The sequence below is a fragment of the Rhinoderma darwinii genome, chromosome 6, assembly GCF_050947455.1.
Source record: "Rhinoderma darwinii isolate aRhiDar2 chromosome 6, aRhiDar2.hap1, whole genome shotgun sequence".
Lineage (NCBI taxonomy): Eukaryota > Metazoa > Chordata > Amphibia > Anura > Rhinodermatidae > Rhinoderma > Rhinoderma darwinii.
This window is the reverse complement of record NC_134692.1, coordinates 58,665,568-58,685,761: the sequence shown is the minus strand read 5'-3', so window position 1 is coordinate 58,685,761 and position 20,194 is coordinate 58,665,568. Positions and strand designations below refer to the sequence as shown.

The 20,194-nt window shown below is 41.5% G+C and overlaps 1 protein-coding gene across 3 annotated transcripts in view; it reads right to left on the bottom strand.

Moving 5' to 3' along the window:
• Nucleotides 1-20,194, bottom strand: part of PARD3B (par-3 family cell polarity regulator beta) — a 1,147,141-nt gene that overhangs the window by 725,426 nt on the left and 401,521 nt on the right. For 2 of the 3 annotated variants that reach the window (XM_075829835.1, XM_075829837.1), the window contains exon 11: nucleotides 15,001-15,189. In XM_075829835.1, coding sequence (XP_075685950.1) covers nucleotides 15,001-15,189 — 189 coding nt within the window. The remainder of the gene's footprint in view (nucleotides 1-15,000; nucleotides 15,190-20,194) is intronic. The other variant, XM_075829836.1, reaches the window with a different exon arrangement.

Sequence of the window (20,194 nt, the reverse complement as noted above, 5' to 3'; positions counted from 1 at the left end):
TAGTGATAAAGTTCCCCAGTAAAATTTTAATTTAACTTTGTGACCTGAAAAACAAAAAGGAACATAATTATGCTAAGGTCACTAGGAGCTGGCACCTGGTCTTTGGCGTCACTGTTTAAATCGGTGCTTTTAAGTCAAGTCCTTAGCATATTTCTGAAATGACTGCTAAAGGCAGAAGGTTTGTAAAAGTAAAAAGCAGTCACTTGAAAATCTGAAAAAAAACCATCATAAACCCATTCCAACCGAGGGGGCACATCAAGACATTTATCCGTCTTTTAAACATACAATTGAATACTGGGTTCACTCTAGTTCAGAGACACCTTTAAGAATAGAAAGATGAACACTGAATTTCAGAGATGGAAATGGAATAGTTTACACTTGGACCAATGCATCTATAAAGCTTTTATACTCCCTTAAATTTATACCTGTGGACTATGGATGATGGGATAAGGGACAATGGGTTATAAAGGGAAAGGATGATAATAAGTTAACATTTTTTTTAATACGCAACATGGTGACACTGGGGACATTATCAACATGGTTCAGGGGACCTTATAAAAAAAATGGCAAAAGGAATCCATTGAGTCATCACTTAGATTTATGGGTCTCCTGTTAGATGAGGAAAAAAATCATCTGGCACGTAGCTCTAAGAAACTTAAGGAAGGTGTTGATCAAGTAAAAAAATTTACGGGCAGTGCTGATTTTGAGAAAAAAAGAAAACACTTTACAGCCGGCCATAGAAAAATTTACTACACATATAAAGGAAAGTAAACATTTCCAGTATATGAGTGACACCACTAACTTCAAAGAAGGGAGGGTGTTTGATTTTGGTCCTAAGTCTACTAGTTATCAGGAGCCTGACACTGAGCTGTCCTCCTCAGAACTGGAGGTCTCGGATTCAGATACTTAGAGATATCCTCTGAGAACCGCTCGGAGTAGCAGGCCTCAGGGGAGAACTCAGTCACGCCCTGTACAGAGAGTGAGGAATAGAGGACGAGCTACCACCAGAGAAGGTTTTTTAGGCAGGAATCATCCCATTTCGGATTACCTCCTAAGGGATCAAAGGGAGTTTTAAATATCTGTCTCCCTAACCAGGATGATGATATGCAGATAATTAATCTGTCTGCCAGAAGCCTTACTACTAAAGAAAATAGTCTATTGAAAAAGCGGCTATCTTTTGTTCCAACTACTAAGTTTAACTTGTTTTCATGGGTCAAAAAAGTGGAAAAAGTTTTCCAAGACACACGATAAAAGTGGAAAAAGTTTTTCGAGACACACAACTTATCAGCAGCAGTGTGCTGAATTGGGAATTTTGGAGGAAGATCTTCCTCATGTCAGGATGCTTGAGGAACTCTGGGACGAGGGGCAAAGAGATTTGGGTGAGGGGCCCTTCACTGACCTCAGATTACCCTCGACAAAGAACCCACCCTTGAGAGATAACACTTTGTTGGACGTATTTTTGAAAATGGTCACTGACCAATTGAGGAGCTTGGAGGATGAAAATGAGATGAGGTATAACCTAGTGTGGGAGGAAATGCTGGCCCTTCAGAGCCTTGAAAATTATCCAGGAATTATAAGCAAGGGGGGAAACTTGGTTATCATGGATCGTAGCCAATATATAACTATGTGTACTAACATACTCAAGGATAAGGCATGCTATCACGTTCTAGCAGATAATCCAACGCCCAATTTTTTGGCTAAGCTTAAAGATATTACAGCCATGGCCAAGCGTGAGAAGATTATTGACGAACGTGAATTAGCCTTCCTGATGGGACGATGTCCCCAAATGGCTATGTTCTACAGTCTCCCGAAGGTCCATAAGGCACTCCATCCCCTTAAAGGCAGACCGATTGTTTCGGGCATTGGGAGTCTATCTCAAAATGCCAGCATTTATGTTGATAAGATCCTAAGGCCCTTTGTTATGGCACTCCCATCCTATGTTAGGGATACTATGGAGGTGATAAGGAAATTAGAGGGCATTAGATGTGACCCCAATGTCCGTCTTTCCAGTCTCAATGTGGAGGCACTCTACAGCTCCATCCCCCATAACCTAGGGGTTGGAGCTATGGAGTATTTCCTCCAAGACAGAGGAACACATTGCTGGGCACACAATCAGTTTGTACTGAAGTTATTTTGGTTTGTCTTGGAACACAATTTTTTTCTTTTTAATCAAAAGATCTTCCAGCAACTCAGATGGGTTGCAATGGGCAGTCCCTGCGCCCCTACCTATGCTAATTTATATCTGGGCTGGTGGGAGGAGTTTGATGTGGCTAAGGTTTATTGATGACGTGTTCATCTTGTGGTCGGGTACCACTGAGGAGTTTAACCCCTTAGTGACCACCAATACGCCTTTTCACATTGGTCACTAAGGGGCCTTAGCCTAGGCTGATGCCTTTTCACGTGAGCCTAGTCTAAGTCCTGCACGGGTCTCTTGTGCAGGCTGGAGCCGGGGCTCAGCTGTCTGATGACAGCTGAGCTCCTGCTCCAACGCCCGCGATCAAAGTTTACTTCGATCGCGGCAGTTTAACCCGTTAAATGCTGCCGTCAATAGCGACCTCGGCATTTAACTTTGTTTACAGAGGGAGTGAGCTCCCTCTGTCACCCATCGGCGGCCCGCGAATGCAATCACGGGTCTCCGATGGGGTGTCATGGCAGCCGGGGGCTTCATAAAAGCCCCCAGGTCTGCCCTGGACATATGCCTGTTAGGACGCGCAGGAGGCACATCCTAACAGATTGCCTATCAGATTTACAGTGACAGGCAATAATGCTCTGGTATACGAAGTATAACAAAGCATTATAGCAGCGATCTGAAGATCGTACAGTAAAGTCCCCTAGTGGGACTAATGAAATAAGTCATAAATGTGAAATAAAGATTAATAATAAAAATTACAGTAAAAAAATAAATAAAACCATTTTTTTTCCATAAAAAGTGGTTTTATTAAGTAAAAGTGTAAAAAATAAATAAAAGTACACATATATGGTATCGCCACGACCGTAATGACTCCATTCATAAAGTTAATATGTAATTTAAACCGCAAGGTGAACACCGTAAAAAAAACCTGCAAAAAACAATGGCGAATTTGCTATTTTTTTCCATTGCCCCCCAAAAAAGTCATAATAAAAATGAATCAATAAGTCCCATGCACCCCAAAACAGTACCAATCAAAACTACATCTCGTCCCGCAGAAAACAAGCCCAAAAAATCACTACATTGATGGAAAAATAAAAAAGTTACGGCTCTTGGAAAGAGACGATGCAAAAACAAATCATTTTAGTTCAAAAGTGTTTTTATTGTACAAAAGTCGTAAAACATAAAAAACCTCTACATATGTGGTATCGCCGTAATCGTACCGACCCATAGAATAAAGGTAACATGTTATTTACATCGCATAGTGAACGGCGTCAACGCATAGAACAATGGCGGAATTTCAGTTTCTTTTATAATCCCCCCAAAAATGGTGCTATTAAAAAGTACAACTAATCCCGCAAAAAAACAAGTCCTCATACAGCTATGTAGACGAAAAAATAAAAAAGTTATAGCTCTTTGAATGCGACTATAGAAAAACAAATAAAATAGCTTGGTCATTAGGGCCTAAAATGGGCTGGTCACTAAGGGGTTAAGGAGTTTGTATCCATTCTGAATATCAATAATCTCGGCCTCTATTTTACATCGGAGATTCAAGAAAGGAACATTGTATTCTTAGATATTAAGATAGAGAAGACTGACCTTGGTTACTTACAGACAGAGATGTTCAGAAAAAGTACTGCTACTAACAATTTACTTAGGTGGGATAGTTGGCATCCCACACCTTTAAAAACAGGCATACCTAAGGGGCAGTACATGAGGGCCAGACAAATCTGTACAACGATTGCAGACTTCAAGACCTCAGCAAGAGGTTTGAAGAATAGGTTTGAACGAAGGGAATATCCAAGTGGTGTGCTTAAAACTGCTTACCAACATGCACTTGGGGCAAAAAGAGAATCCCTCCTCATTCCCAAAATTCATCCAGAAAAGGACGAGATTATTAGAGTCATAGGGACATTTGATTCTGCACATCAGGACATCAGGAATATACTCACATCATACTGGGATATTCTGAAAGCAGACCCAGATGTGGGTGACTTGGTTGGTGAGAGGCCCCAGATCACATTCAAAAGAGGTCGTAACATCAAAGATAGTCTAGTACATAGTCATCTTGATACGGTCAAAACCACATCTTGGCTCTCATCAAACGTCAAGGGTACTTTTTGGACATTTAGGAGCAAAACCACAAGAGAAACCTTTGAGACAGGAACCTTTATAAACTGCCTCACCAAGGGGGTGGTTTATATTATCACGTGTACCTGTGGGGTTCAATACGTTGGGAAGACCAAGAGGGAATTTAGGCGAAGGTTGAGGGACCACATTTGTGATATCTCCAGGAGAGAAGATACCTCAGTATCTCGACACGTGTGGGAACAACACTTGGGAGACTCCAAGGTCCTTAAATTCCAGGTGATGGAGCATGTTCAATCATCTCCTAGAGGGGGGATTGGGATAGGAGGATAATACAGAAAGAAGCACAGTGGATCTTTAGGATGCAGACCATCCAACCACTGGGGCTAAATGAACAGATATCATTTCTCCCATTTATTTAAAACTGGTACCCTACCTCTCGCCTGATATTTATCCCCATCAATATCCAACTTCGATCCACCCCACATACATAGTTTGGATACTATGTCCGAGTTGGAGGGCCCCTCCCCCTTTTTATATCCATCTATATATTTATATAACTTTCATCTGGTAGTTTATTTAAGCTTGTTTGGTCTCTTTCTATATTGCTGTCCATTTAAATAAAATGCCCTACATATTTGTAGGACTCTGTCTCTAATATATATATATATATTTGGCTATCGATTATGTAGCCATTTTTTTATTTCCCATGATTTACTATCTAATACGTTATGCATGTAGCTCAATGCAAGATCTTGCTTCATGCATCTAGCTAAATATCATATTCTGCACATCTATGGGATTATGGGTCGGACCTGGTAGTATTTAAATCTATACCGATCGTAATTATATCCCTGTGCCGCTTAAATCGGCATATCCTATCTGCATTTACTTCCATTTTGTTGTACACAGTCAGCTGTGTGTTATGTGGCTGCCTGAAGTTCCCCTAGTTACCTTCTGATGCTTTATGCATCCTTTCCACTGGACGCCACGTTACTATGGGGCCTCTACAGCTGGTGGGCGTCTGTGTGACGCTTGATGCACCGATTGGCCGAAGCTCCGATGACGCATCTTGTGGAGGCGGGGCTAAGCCCTATAAGGCTCTTGAGTTTCCCCGGCGCGCACTGAACCAGCTATCACTGTTTAGTGCACGCCGGATAACACAAAAATATACAGCACCACATGTGCTGACCGGCAGAAATAGATACTATTAGATATTCTAAGTGATTTATACCCCTGAGGAAGCTCCCCTGAATGTGCAGGGGCGCAGAAACGCGTTGGGAATAATATTGCATATCTTTGGCAAAACAGACCATTGATTTATATGTTTAAAGCCTCTTTTGGAGTGTTGGTGTGATACACACTTGCTATCAGTATCTCAAGACACCTCAATAAAAGCAATACTTGTGTATCGCTCTGGCAAATAGATCAGTAGTTTGGTTTACTACTCCTGTGCAGTGCTGCATTGGCTTATGAAGCTTTATGTAATGACCGGGGGGTAGGGAAACGGACAAGTGAGCCCTAATCTACCCGCCACTCTGTCCCTGCCTACTTGCAACGACCCGCCCTAGGCGACGGGGTACAACTGGGCGGCGGTCCCTGCACTCAGTAAGTGCACGACAAACACGACAAACATACAAGGGAATACAAGCAAGGGAAAGGGGCAGTTGCCCACGGCAACAACGTGAGCAACCAGAGTGGTGAACGAGCCGAGTCAAGCCAGGAGTGTGCGAGGTACCAAACGAAGAGCAGAAGAGTAGTCAGTAAGCCAGGGTCTGTATGGAGCAGGAACAAAATAGAAGGAGCTGTAGCTGGGCCAGGAAACCACACGAAAAAGAATAACAAGCAAGGAGGAACAGGAAATGCAGGTATAAATAGACAGAGGGCGGGAGCTAGCTGAGTCTGGCCAGGCTGCGATAGGCTCTCCCACTCCTAAGCCTGCCAGCCTGAGTGGTGGAAGCTGGAGTCAGTCTCAGGGATGTAGATTCAGGTGCTGACTGATTAATTAAGGGAGTTAACCCCGAAGCTGTGCCTGGCAGATCCTTTACACTTAGTTTACCTTTATCACCATATGCCAGACACTCCAATTAGGACCTTTGATCTGTGCGGCCTATGCTTGTACTCAGAATCTTTGGCATTAGTGCCCATTTTAAAATACCATTAATAAAACAATTTTTAAACGTTTTGACAAGCAGTAAAATATTTAACATGGTGACACTGCAACCAACATATTCCAAAAGATCTGTGTGTGTGATCCTAACAATAGGCCATCAATTAAAAGTCCAGGACAAACCCGTATTATTGTTGTAAAGGATCTGCCAGACATAGCTTCTGTGTCGACGCCCGTGGTTAGTCAGTCTGCACCTGCTCCTAAGTCTGATCAAGTGACCCCTCCTTCTACCAATCAGGCTGGGAGGCTGAGGAGTGGGAGAGCCTATCACAGCCTGGCCAGACGGAGCTAACTCCCGCCCTCTGTCTATTTATACCTTCACTTCCTGCTCCTCCTTTGCCTGTGATTCTGTCTGTTTCCTGGCTCTGCTGCTGCTTGTACTTTTGTCCTCTGCTCCATATAGACCCTGGCTTACTGACTACTCTCCTGCTCTGCGTTTGGTACCTCGTACACTCCTGGTTTGACTCGGCTCGTTCACTACTCTCCTGCTCTGCGTTTGGTACCTCGTACACTCCTGGTTTGACTCGGCTCATTCACTACTCTCCTGTTCTGCGTTTGGTACCTCGTACACTCCTGGTTTGACTCGGCTCGTTCACTACTCTTGTTGGTCATGGTGTTGCCGTGGGCAACTGCCCCGTTCCCCTTGCTTCTGTGTACCTTTGTCTCTTTGTCTGTCGTGCACATAGTGAGCGTAGGGACCGTTGCCCAGTTGTACGCCGTCGCCTAGGACGGGCCGTTGCAAGTAGGCAGGGACTGAGTGGCGGGTAGATTAGGGCTCACCTGTCTTTCTCCCTACCCCGGCATTACAATTGTTGTCTGAGACTGGCCTATCAGTATTATGGATCCATAGTATTGATAAAACTCCGAAGACATACAGATGGTGAATGTCAATTTTCCAACACAAGTTTACAGTTATTAAATTAAATTCATTGACATAAAAATTTGTAACTTTACAAATATATTAGAACATATTCCTACATACTGCTAAATTTAGCATGTAAGGATCCTAATTCTGTGATATAGTCCAGAACTGCATTCACAATTCTACTAGTTCTTACCGATGTAAACAGATGTAGCATAAATACAGATGTAGCAGAGCTAATCTACATCTGTAATTAAGAACAGCATAAGGCTCTGTGCACACAAAGTTTTGCCCCTACGTTTAGCTCTTTACATGTCCATAGGGCTCCATTAACCCTATGAGTGTCCTATTGGCTTTCGTCAGGCTGCTATACGTCTGTAGATTATGATTTTCCATTCCATGGGAGCACACAAAAAAAAAAAATGTAAACCGCCTGGTATATGCTTTTTAAAATGGAAGTCTTTTGGTGATGTATGCCACTGTACAGCACACACCACAGGTATATGTTTAACATATTTATCATGGATTTTTCAATAGCCTTTCATGACGTATACGCTAAACGAATATTATTATAGTCTATGGGCGTCTGTCACCCATAAGCTATAATGACATCCGTTTAACATGTATGTCATGAACAGGATGATGAGAGTTCTTGATGTATATGTATAACATACACCATTAAACTCTCGAAAAAATGTCACTGTTAAATAATCCATCACAGCCTACGTTTAACGTATACTTCGGAACCTTTTTCCGGCATATACAATAAACATAGGCCAAAGATGTGATGTTCACAGAGCATAAGACCAAAGGCAGCAGAGATAAATTGTGGCGGGGATATTGGTCTGATTATTCAATATATTACTAATTTAGGTCAGAATCAAACAGTTTTGATGCAGTTTTTGGTCCAATTTTTGGAGAAAAAGCCAAAAGTGGATCCAAAAGGAAGAAAAGGTAGAAAAAGACTGATGCATCACCTTTCTTTTGAGCGCACTCTTGTGTTTGGCTCAAAAAACTGCCACAAAAACTCCTTCAAAACTGCGTATGTTCCTGGCCTAAGTCTGACTAAAATTACATCAAAGCTTTTCAAATTTGTACTCATTAAAACCATGCATCTTATACATGATTAGCAGTCTCTAATAATCGGATTTCATTTTTTTATTCCTCGAAGCCTTCACTGATATTTATAGTAGCTGTGACTTGAGAGTGGTATTAACATAGAACTGCTTTCTTTTACAGCCAATCATTTTGTCATTCCAGTAGTCAAGCAGTTAAATATGTCTCCAAACTTTCTTAGCGACACGCTGTCAAGAAAGACAAAGTGTAATGGTTGCGTATTACTTAAGTATCAGTCCAGCCTAATGTCCAACTGGGAAGCACTTACCATATTAAAAAGCTGATGTATTAATGTGCTTTACAAATTATCCTGCAATTTTCTGAGCTTTTCAACTAGAGACATAGAATTAACCACCTTGGTGCTGTAGACAAGCAGGGCCTTCTTTTAAAACCAAGACTGTAAATTAGTATTGTCACATTTAATTCCTTGCAACCCAAACATTAAAAGCATATATTTTAAGAGCACTGAGACCTCCACCAATTGTTCCAACGAAGCGGCAGAAGCACTCATGTAGGTGCTCAGCTGCTTCGTTTCTGTTCAACTTTTTCTGGAAAGCCAATGTATCGGAGTACGGGCTCATAAACAATTTCAGGAAAAAAGCCAAACAGATACGAAGAAGCTAAGAGCTCACACGACTGCTTCTGCCACTTTGTTTGAGCGATTGGTGGGGTTCTCAGTGCTCGGACCCCCACCAATTAAAACTTCTGACATGTCAATGTGACATGTCAGAAGTTTGTCAAACGTTTAGTTACCCCATAACGCTCTAGCACTTGTAAAATATACGAATTCAGAGTCCAAAATTAGTTAATGGAACAGTTTCAGGCCAACAATGCATTCAAATTGAAAAAGTCTTGTGAAAACCTTTAGAGCATTGAAGATTGATCCATTAGTAATGAGTTGCTCCCCAACCAACTGCCCAAATTGTTTCACTATACGTAGGGCCAAAATCATTCCCTTTTCCAATTGTCTACTGTATGATCTGGTTTATGTATCAATAAATCATTTATTATATTTAAATCCAGCATATATTGTAATGATGAAAAATGCAGTTGTTAAAAAGAACCCCTAAAAGAGATAAGATGTAAAATGCTAATTTCTTCCAGAAACGGCCCCACTCTTGTCCTTGGGCTGTGTTAGATATTGCATTGTAGCAACATTTACTTGAATTGGGCAGAGACGCAATACCAGACACTACCCATGGTCAAGAGAGGTGTTGTTTCTTAAAAACAAATAACCTCGAGTTATCCACAGATACATAAAAATGTTGTTATAAAATGTTATTTAGTTACTTCCTAGCTATAGTTGAATTTCTGTGAAAGCAGGTCGTCAATCTCTCGCTGCCATTATAATGCCATACAATTTGTATCCAAAGCTCTTTGCAGTGATACAGAACGGGAGGTTACAACGCATGTGGTAGCGGCAATATCAACCATGCTGGTTGTCACGAAGCTTATCCTGAAAAATACAGTATGACTGAATAAAATTTTTACAGAAAAGAGCTTAAGGGGATTTTTATTTTAGGGCAATAGTTTCTTTATATAAACTTTCTTAAACCATATACAGTATCTCTATATCTCTGCAGTAGGGAACACGAGCGGAGTACAATGCATTGACAAGAGATGATCTGTGATTGATGCTATGGCGGTCTGTTTACCATAGACTATAGATTTGCTGTTGTGTACTTTAATGGCAGAGATTAGCTGACTCAGCAGGTTGGTGGCAGATGAAAAACATTAACATAAACAGAATGCAAATGTTAAAAACAAAAAAATATCTGAATCTGCTGAGATATAAGGAAACTTGATGTGAAAGGACAAATATTCGTGATAAAAATCACAACAGGAGCACAAGGCAATCATTACTGCAGTCTGGTTTTGACAACACTCAAAATTGTGTAGTATAGTTCTTAGGTGTATGCTTTCAAAACTACATTTACTTTTGCAACCATTTTTTTTCATTATTCCAATGCATCAAAAATAGTAAAAAAATCTGCAACTTTGCACATAGTACAAAAGACGTATTTTATTGTTTCAACAAACTTTCCATGAAACAATAGTACAAAAGTCAAGATAAGAAACTTGGTAACACACCTTTCCCTCTCATGTCCCTAATCCTTTTATTTGGAAAAATTAAATAAATAATTTACAAAAAAAAAAAAAAAAATACCTCTTTCTCTACTAATTAGACTCTTCTTACCCTCTCCCCTGCCTCATGCACTGATTATTCACTCTAAATTCCCTACTAAAATCTGTATTGAGAGTGGTAGAGATGAGATGGATTTTCAGCTTCACTGAGTACGGTCAGGGAAACCCATGAATGGAACCCTGACTGAAACAAACAGAAACCATAGTTTTCCGTTTGCATCACCATTAATTTCAATGTTAACAGTTCTGGTGCAAATTGTTTACGTTTGTCACCGTTCTGTAAGGGTTCCATCATTTTGACAGAATAAATAGTGTAGTCGACTACGATATTGATTCCGTCAAAATGATGGAACACTTGCACAATGGTGACAAACAGAAACCATTTGCACCGGATCTGTCACTATTGGGAAACATATGGTTTCCGTTTGTTTCAGTCAGGGCTCCGTTCATGGGTTCCCCTGACGGAAAGCTCAGACCGAACCCATGAACGGAGCCCTGATGCAGATGTGAACGAAGCCTAAAGGGGGTTTAACACTGGACGATTATCGGGCAAATGAGTGTTCATAGAACGCTTGTTGCCGATAATTGCCCAGTGTAAATAGGCCAACGATCAGCAGATGAACGAGCAAACGCTCGATCATCTGCTGGTCCTATCGTTTTAAAAAAGTGAAATATTATCGTTGCCGGCAGCACATCTACCTGTGCAAACAGGGAGACGCGCTGCCGACATGTTAATAATGTATGGGGACAAGCGATCAGAGTAACAACCGCTCGTCCCCATCCACAGCTCCGTGCGACAAGAGCAAACGAGCGCCGATAAACGATGTCTCGCTGATCGGCGCTCGCTGCACCGGCCGGTGTAATAGGGCCTTAAGATATTACACAAAGAAAGTTTGTACATGAGGTGATGCATCATTAACATAAGCCGGGGCAATAAAACTGAGGTTATAGGGGTGATGACTTAGGGGTTAAGGGATCTGGAGTCAGTCAAGTCAGTCAGTTTCACTGAGGAATCAGGTTACAACTGCTGCCCACAAAAGTCTATGGAGAGTGAGAGAGAAAGAGAGAAAAAGAGGGAGATAAAGGCACAGACGCAAAAAGACGCTGCTGCCATTTCCAGTAAGTTTTCCACTGTCTCACTCCAGAGCTGAATTTACAACAACACTTCTCATTACTGTTGTAATGTCCTTCATGCTGTGTGCATGTGTGTGCGTGTCTGCGTGTGTGTGGGTGTGTGTGAAAAAGAGAGATAGGGACGTAGAATCACCTCTTCTGCCTATGTGCCTATGTGTATGGGAGACATATCAGCTAGTCTCTGCCCACTCTGGAGTGGAGTTTAGATGATCAACTGATAATTAGATATGGACCTGCAGAGGGAAAAACTGCTGATAAACTCAGATACAAGTCATATAATGCTCAGGAATAGTGTTATTCCTGATGTACAAACACATGATGGCTGATTCTGAAAAATCACCTGAAACTATAAGTATGCTTTAACTAAAAATATCCCACCATTTTTGGTCTACAACTCCTACACAGATATATGTCTGTGTGGTTACAGACTGCAATCCAACCATGTTGTATGATCCTGTAATCATTGTCAATGTAATAAATGCCTGCTTCTCTACTGTACGTACACAGGAAAATCCAATACTAGATGACATGTCACGTGCTTAACCGAGGAAGAAGTGCAGAGCCACCTTAAAAACATTAAAAGTCACCGGGTCTCGATGGCATACACCCGGAAGTTCTGTAGGATTTACATCCTGTGATAGACAGACCATTATGTTGATATTTAAAGATTCTATAATGACAGGGTGTGTTCCACAGGACAGGTGCAAATTTGGTGGTAATATTCAAAATAGGGTTAAAAAGCGAGCTTGGCAACTATAAGCCTGTAAATCTAACCTCCTATGTAGATACAATATTTAAAGATTTTTAGTAAGTGATGCTATCCGAGAACCCTATCTCAATCAAAATAACCATATAATGCAGCATCAGCATGGGTTTATGACAGATCAGTCCTGTCAAACTAATCTGATCAACTTCTATGAGAAGGTAAATTTTAGACTGACCTGGGTAAGGCTGTAGATATTGTGTGTCCGGACTTTTAAAGGTGTTTGATACTGTGACACATGAAAAGCTTGTACATAAAATGAGAATGCTGGGAGTGGATGAAATATATGCAATTGAGTAACAACTGGCAGAGTGATGGAAAACAGAGGCGGTTATTAATAAAACATCTTAAGATTAGGTCACAGTTACCAGAGGGGTAGAACAAGGGTCCTTTCCTTTTTATATGTTTGTAAATGACCTATTAGATGAATTACAAAGAATAATTTCAATATTTGCAGATGATAGCATGCTTTGTAAAGTAATCAACACAGATAATACAATATTACAGAGGGATTTGGGAAAGCTGGAGGCGTCGGCAGAGAACTGGCAAATTCAGTTTAAACGGGGATAAATGTAAAGTTATGTACTTGGGCCGAGGAAACAAATTCTATAGTTAGGTATTAGATAGTAAAATACTGGGTAAGATTTTTATTTTCTTGCTGGACTTAACTTTAGCAACCAGTGCCAGGCAGCTGCTACCAAGGCAAAATTAAATCATGAGATGCATCAAAAGAGGCATAGATTTACATGACAAGAATATAGTTTTGCCGCTATAAAAATCACTAGTCAGACCACACATGGAATATTGTGTACAATTCTAAGCACCTGTGTATAAGAAGGAGAAGGCTGAACTTGAGCAGGTACAAAGAAAGGCAACCAAGGTAATTAAGGGACTGGGTGAATTGTACCAAGACAGGTTATCAAACTTGGGGTTATTCAGTTTGTAAAAAAGACGGCTAATTACAATGTACAAATAAATCAATGGATAGTACAGAGGTCTGTGTAGTGATCTTTTTATACCTAGGTCTGTAACCATAAACAAGGTGTCATCCTGCATATCTTAAGGAAAGAAGGTTTTACTATCATCATAGATGGGGCTTCTTTACTTTCTTTACTGTAAGCAGTGAGACTGTGGAACTGGCTGCCACAAGATATTGTGATGGTTGATTTATTGAAAAAAGTAAAAGAGGCACCTGGATGTCTTTCTTGAAAGATATAATATTACAAGTTATTGGGTACTAGATTTCTAGAGACGGTACATTGATCCAGGATTTTTTTCTCATTGTCATAATTAGGAGTAAAAAAGGAATTGTTCCCCGTAATGTGAGGCAATTAGCATCCAACTCACAGGGGTATTTGCCAACCCCTAGATCAACCCGGTAGGAATATAGGATGGACCTTCATGGATCTTTTTTAACCTTAACAACTATAGTATTTAACTATGTGTTACTTCGCTCTCTGCCCATTCTTCTTGCTAAACTACATACAGTAGAAGAGGGGATATATGGAAGAGAGAACTGCAGGATTACATGCAGTGTTTGTTTGTCATCTGTAACTATGACGACACCTCAACAATATGCATATGAGCTGTATACACTATAAGGTAGGACATTTTTAATCAAGCCTACCTATTCTTTTAATTTCTTAAAAAAAAAAATGGTTGCAAAATTCAACATAGCCTTTACCTAGAATATGCAGCGACTTGCTCAGTATAACATTCAGATACAACCGTGTAGTCAAGAAGCTCAAAAGGCTAAAACTGTAGACCTGGAATGCATAACTATATCTAAGAAACAAATCTGAATAGATCTCTCTTGCTCCACAAACCTGGAGTTGATAAACACTATAGCTTTTTTTTCAACAGACATTTAAGGAAAGTAACTGAATTGCAGAAGCAATACTGTTGTCTACTTGGTGAATCATCTCCCAAGCACCCTTGGACTGGATCTACACGCAGCATATACTCGCATTTTTACTGGCATTTTAACAGGCAGCGTTTGTTCCCCCCCCAAAAAAAAATGCTGCAGCTAGATGTTACTTTAAAGTCTATTGTAAAATTAGAGAACGCCTACACACAAAGAATTTCGGTTTGTGGTGTGTTTATAGCGTTTTTGCGGTCAGTGAAGATTTTTTTTCAAAACGCAGCATGCTCTAGGTATGAAGCTGTTTCGGTATGTATGTATATATGTAAACACATATACAAGGTGACAGTAAATATAAAACTCCACCAAAAATGCATGTAAAAGCTGCAATATTTACCTATATATATCACAACTACATACATATATTTTAGTATGAAGTTATGGGTGTTCTTTATGACTATAGAAATGAGGCTCAAACAACTGTCTCTAATTCCCTATTATTAGACTATCGGAAGGAGGGCATACAATGAGTCTAAAAAATAATATATAGATGTATCTCCTTACTAAGTCACAGTTCTAAAGTGGTTGAGGACCAAACAAAACTTGTTAAACGGTTCCAAGAGCAAGAAAGCCAGCAGTATAATGTATCATGTGTACAGTCAAATAAGATACATATCAGGCCCTTGGAATATACTTGGCGTTATTCTTGAATGCTCATCTCAATGTTCCATACCTTGAAAGCAGCTCCTCCATGGATGATGGATTTAATGAAGATCCCCAAATCTGTGCTGGTGTCTCTGGACTTGTTTCCTTTCAGACTGACTCCTAGTCCAGCTGATCCCGAGTCATTAAGTGGGATTTCAAAGGTCATCTGCGCTACTTTCTCTGGAGAAACAACATCGTCCTGTGATTCACTTTTCTGCTGAAAACCCAAAACATTTATATATAGTTATACATATTATATATCAAGTTTGCGCTTTTTATATAAAATCATTTTTTAATAAAAACAAGAAATAAAAAGCTTGGATGGGTCTTCAGTCTCGCCATTTCCCATCTAAGGAAGAAGGATAATAGTAACTGCTTTGAGTCCATAGAATGCTCAGAGGCTGAGACTTCTCTTAACCCCCCTGGCTGGGCTGGTTACTCTAAGGGGAGCTTAGCAGATTTGTAGTTCAGATTTAAGATTGGGTATTTTTTTGGGTTTAATGAAAATAGCATTCTATTACATATGTATAACATCTTGTGTTTAGGTTTTTATAATTTGGTGATTTCATTCTTATAAATTCTACTGCATTGCTATATTTTAAATAAATTACTACACAATTGCATTTATATCCATTTAGATTTTTTAGCATTTACTTAGACAAAATCATGTAAAGCTGCTGTGCTAAATGAATTATGACAAAATAAAAAGCATTCTTGGATATGTATCATAAACAACCACATTATCAGCTTGAAACTCGTAAAAATGGCAGGCTAATTAAAATTCTGTTGCATTCATAAGTATTCTTGTAACACTCCAGGAATTTAAATTTGTTGGGTCATTTACATTTATTAAATTATCCTGTTTATTAAAGTAAAAGCAATTTAACTCAAATTTAATTAGCGGAGTTGGCTTGGAAATCTTAAGCCTCATGCAATGTTTTGTACAAACACTCCATTCGCTTTTTATATATATATATATATCTATATACATAGATATCCAAGAAGAAAATTCAGCAGCACTCCAGTAATCAAGGTGAAAAAAAGGTGAAATTTATTGTGCCAACATGGCAATGCAACGTTTCCGTCCCACCTTGGGACCTTTCTCCGTCCCACCTTGGGACCTTTCTTGGGACCTTTTCCCAAGGTGGGACGGAAACGTTGCATTGCCATGTTGGCACAATAAATTTCACCTTTTTTTCACCTTGATTACTGGAGTGCTGCTGAATTTTCTTCTTGGATATACGTATGGTCTTTGGATCGGGACTGGCACCCTTCATTACTGGAACCTGAACATTGAATTAGAGTGCTGCCTTTTTTCTACTAGTGTATATACATAGATATATATCGGAAAAAGAGGGACATTTTAAGCCATGCCCCTAACCACGCCCAATATCGCGCATAAACACATCAAATCACGGCCAGATCCTTCTGCAAATAACACGTGCAAATTCTCACTGCGGATCTCTAGACTGTCTGGATATCACAGATATTATGAATCCGGTTATGTCGTCTTTATGTTACTTTTCCTAACTTGGGTATAACATTTGCTCATCACGGCAGCAGCTGCAGGACAAACCAAAAGGCTGAGAACAATGAAAGTCAAGAGGGAGACCCTGTGGTTGATGACTTTTCAATTGAGAGGTAGCAGAGTTACATGATGGGGATTTTTTTGTTCCAGTTGTGTAACTCTGCTACCGGTCAATGGAAAAATCATCCACCAGAGCCCCCTTGTAGATCGCTCCACACACAGCCCCCTGTAGATAGCGTCAGACACAGCCCCCCTGTAGATTGCTCCAGATACAGCCCCCCTGTAGATACCTCGACACAGCCCCCCTGTACATAGCGTCAGACACAGCCCCCCAGTACATAGCGCCACTCACAGCCCCCTGTAGATAGCTCCACACACAGCCCCCTGTAGATAGCTCCACACACAGCCCCCCTGTAGATAGCTCCACACACAGCCCCCCTGTAGATAGCGCCACACAGCCCCCCTGTAGATAGCGCCACACACAGCCCCCCTGTAGATAGCTCCACACACAGCCCCCCTGTAGATAGCTCAACACACAGCCCCTTGTAGATAGCACCACACAGAGCCCCCCTGTAGATAGTGCCACACACAGCCCCCTGTAGATAGCGCCACACACAGCCCCCCTGTAGATAGCTCCACACACAGCCCCCCTGTAGATAGCGCCACAAACAGCCCCCCTGTAGATAGCTCCACACACAGCCCCCCTGTAGATAGCTCCACACACAGCCCCCCTGTAGATAGCTCCACACACAGCCCCCCTGTAGATAGCGCCACACACAGCCCCCCTGTAGATAGCTCCACACACTGCCCCCCTGTAGATAGCTCCACACACAGCCCCCCTGTAGATAGCTCCTCACACTGCCCCCCAATAGGTATCTCCACACACAGCCCCCCTGCAGGTAGCTCCACACACCGCCCCCAGTAGGTAGCTCCACACACAGCCCCCCTGTAGATAGCTTCACATACAGCCCCCCAGTAGGTAGCGCAACACAACCCCCTTATACTTTGTGCCACAATGCCTCCAGAGCGGAGAGCGGTAGAGGTAGCCGGCCCTACTGCCGCCACTCTCCGCTCTGCTTTGACGTCACTCACCATCAGAAGAAGGCAGAAGTCTTGCAGCGGCGTTCTCACTGGTGTCGATGCCGGCCCAGGAGTGGACCAGTCCAGTCACCTGATCGATGAGGTCAGATGACAGGTCAGGTAACTGTACTGGTCCACTCCCGTGCCGGCATCGAACCCAGTGAGAACACCGCCGCAAGACTCCTGCCTTCTTCTGATCGCTGCTGCAGTCAGCAGCGATCAGCTGTTTTGATGCAGTGCCCAGTGGGAAATTTTGCAGACCGCCCGGGACGGCGGGACAGTGGTGAGAAATGGGGACTGTCCCGCCGGATTCGGGACAGTTGGGAGGTATGGATATATATATATATATATAGACAAAAAAAGAGAAAAGTAGCTGCACTAACTAAAAAGAAATAAATCCTGGGTGCCCAACAAGCAGTCCTGATCCTTGGACTAAATAGAGTGTTCAAAAGAAGATCGTGCAGCACTCCGATAAATAATAAAAAATATAATTTATTCAGACAACATCAGAGAGTGTAACGTTTCAGTCCTGCAATAGGACCATTGTCAAGCATAGTAATACAAGGGCTCAACCTAGTTTATATAGCACATCCTCAATTTACAGAATTAGCCTCATTTATAGTGATACAAAATTGTGAAAAGCAAAAATCGTGATAAGAAAAAGAATTTAAGGTATCAACAAAAGATAAAATTGATACAGAGTGAAAAAGTGACAATAAATATATAATAAATATGCATACAAATATTGACATGATACAAAAAATACCTGATTTAACCCCTACCCGCACCAGGACGTAACTGTACGTCGTTGCGGGAAGTTACTTCCCGCACGAGGACGTACAGTTACTGAGTTAATCCCGGTGCACACTGTCGGCGACAGTGTGCACCGGGAACCAGGAGGTCAGCTGTCGCCGACAGCTGACACTCCCCTCTTGCCGGCCAGCGGTCCTTTGCCGCTGATTTCGGCGCATTAACCCCTTAAATTCGGCGATCGGGTGCAATCGCCGAATTTTAGGGGTTTCTAACATATCGGCAGACCCCCGTCCGAAATCGCGGGGTCTGCCGATAGTTAGTATGGCAAACGGAAGCCAAACAATGGCTTCCGGGTCTGCCATGGACAGAAGCCCATCAGGACCAACCTTCGGCTGGTCCTGATAGGCTTCCTGTCAGAGTGACAGAAAGTCACTGTGCCGTTCCCGATGCACACTGTCGGCGACAGTGTGCATCGGGAACTTGGAGATCAGCTGTCCCCGACAGCTGACACTCTCCAGTGTTGCCGATCAGCGGCTCATCGCCGCTGATTTCGGCAATTAACCCGTTACATGCGGGGCTCGATTGCGATCTCCGCATGTAGCGGGTTTGTAGCGCATCAGCAGCCCCCATGCAATCGTGGGGGCTTCTGATGCTTGTGATGGCACCCGGGGGCCAGACAACGGCCCCCAGGTCTGCCATGTATGTCAGCCTATGAGGATCAGCCTCTGTTGATCCTCGTAGACCAACTGTCAGAGTGACTGTGACGTCACACTGACAGTTGGAATACATTACACTACCTAGGTAGTGTAATGTATTCTAGCAGCGATCAGAGCTGCAGGTCAAAAAAAGAAAGTGTAAAAAGTAAAAGAAAAGTTAATAAACAAAAATATAAAGTGTAAAAAGTAAAAAAAAGTTAATAAATTTTTTTTATAAAAGTGTAAAAATAAAAGGTTTTGTTTTCCTATAATAAGTCATTTATTATAGGGAAAAAATGAAAACGTTAAAAAAAAAGTACACATATTTGGTATCGCCGCGTTCGTAACGACCCAATCTATGAAACTATAATGTTAATTTTTCCGCACGGTGAACGCCGCAAACAAAATAAACGGAAAACTGTCAGCATCGCTATTTTTTAGTCACCACCCCTCCCAAGATATAGAATAAAAAGTGATCAAAAAGTCGCATTTACCCCAAAATGGTACCAATAAAAACTACAACCCGTCCCGCAAAAAACAAGACCTCCCACAGCTTTTTTGACGAAAAAATAAAAACGTTACGGCTCAAAATAGCGTGTCCCAGAAAATAAATTATTTTATAGAAACTTAATTTTATTGTGCAAACGCTGCAAAACGTAAAAAAATCTATACACATATGGTATCGCCATAATCGTACCGACCGGCAGAATAAATTAAAACGTAATTTATTGCGCACGGTGAACGCTGTAATAAATAAAGAATTTAAAGCGCCAAAATCGCTGTTTTTTGGTCACCTTAGCTCTAAAAAAGATCCTGAGGGGCCAAAATCTCACTATACCCCTAGAAAAATTCCTTGAGGGGTGTAGATTCCAAAATGGGGTCACTTTTGGGGGGTTTACACTGTTTTGGTCCCTCCGGGGCGTTGCAAACCCGACATGGCACTGAAAACCAATCCAGCAAAATCTGCGCTCCAAAATCCAAAAGGCGCTCCTTCCCTCCTGAGCCCTGCTGTGGGTCCAAACATCAGTTTACGACCACATATGGGGTATTGCCGTAATCGGGAGAAATTGCTTTACAAATTTTGGGGTGCTTTTTCTCCTTTATTCCTTGTAAAAATGAAAAAATTCTATGTTTCCACAGAAAAATAGGTGATTTTCATCTTCACA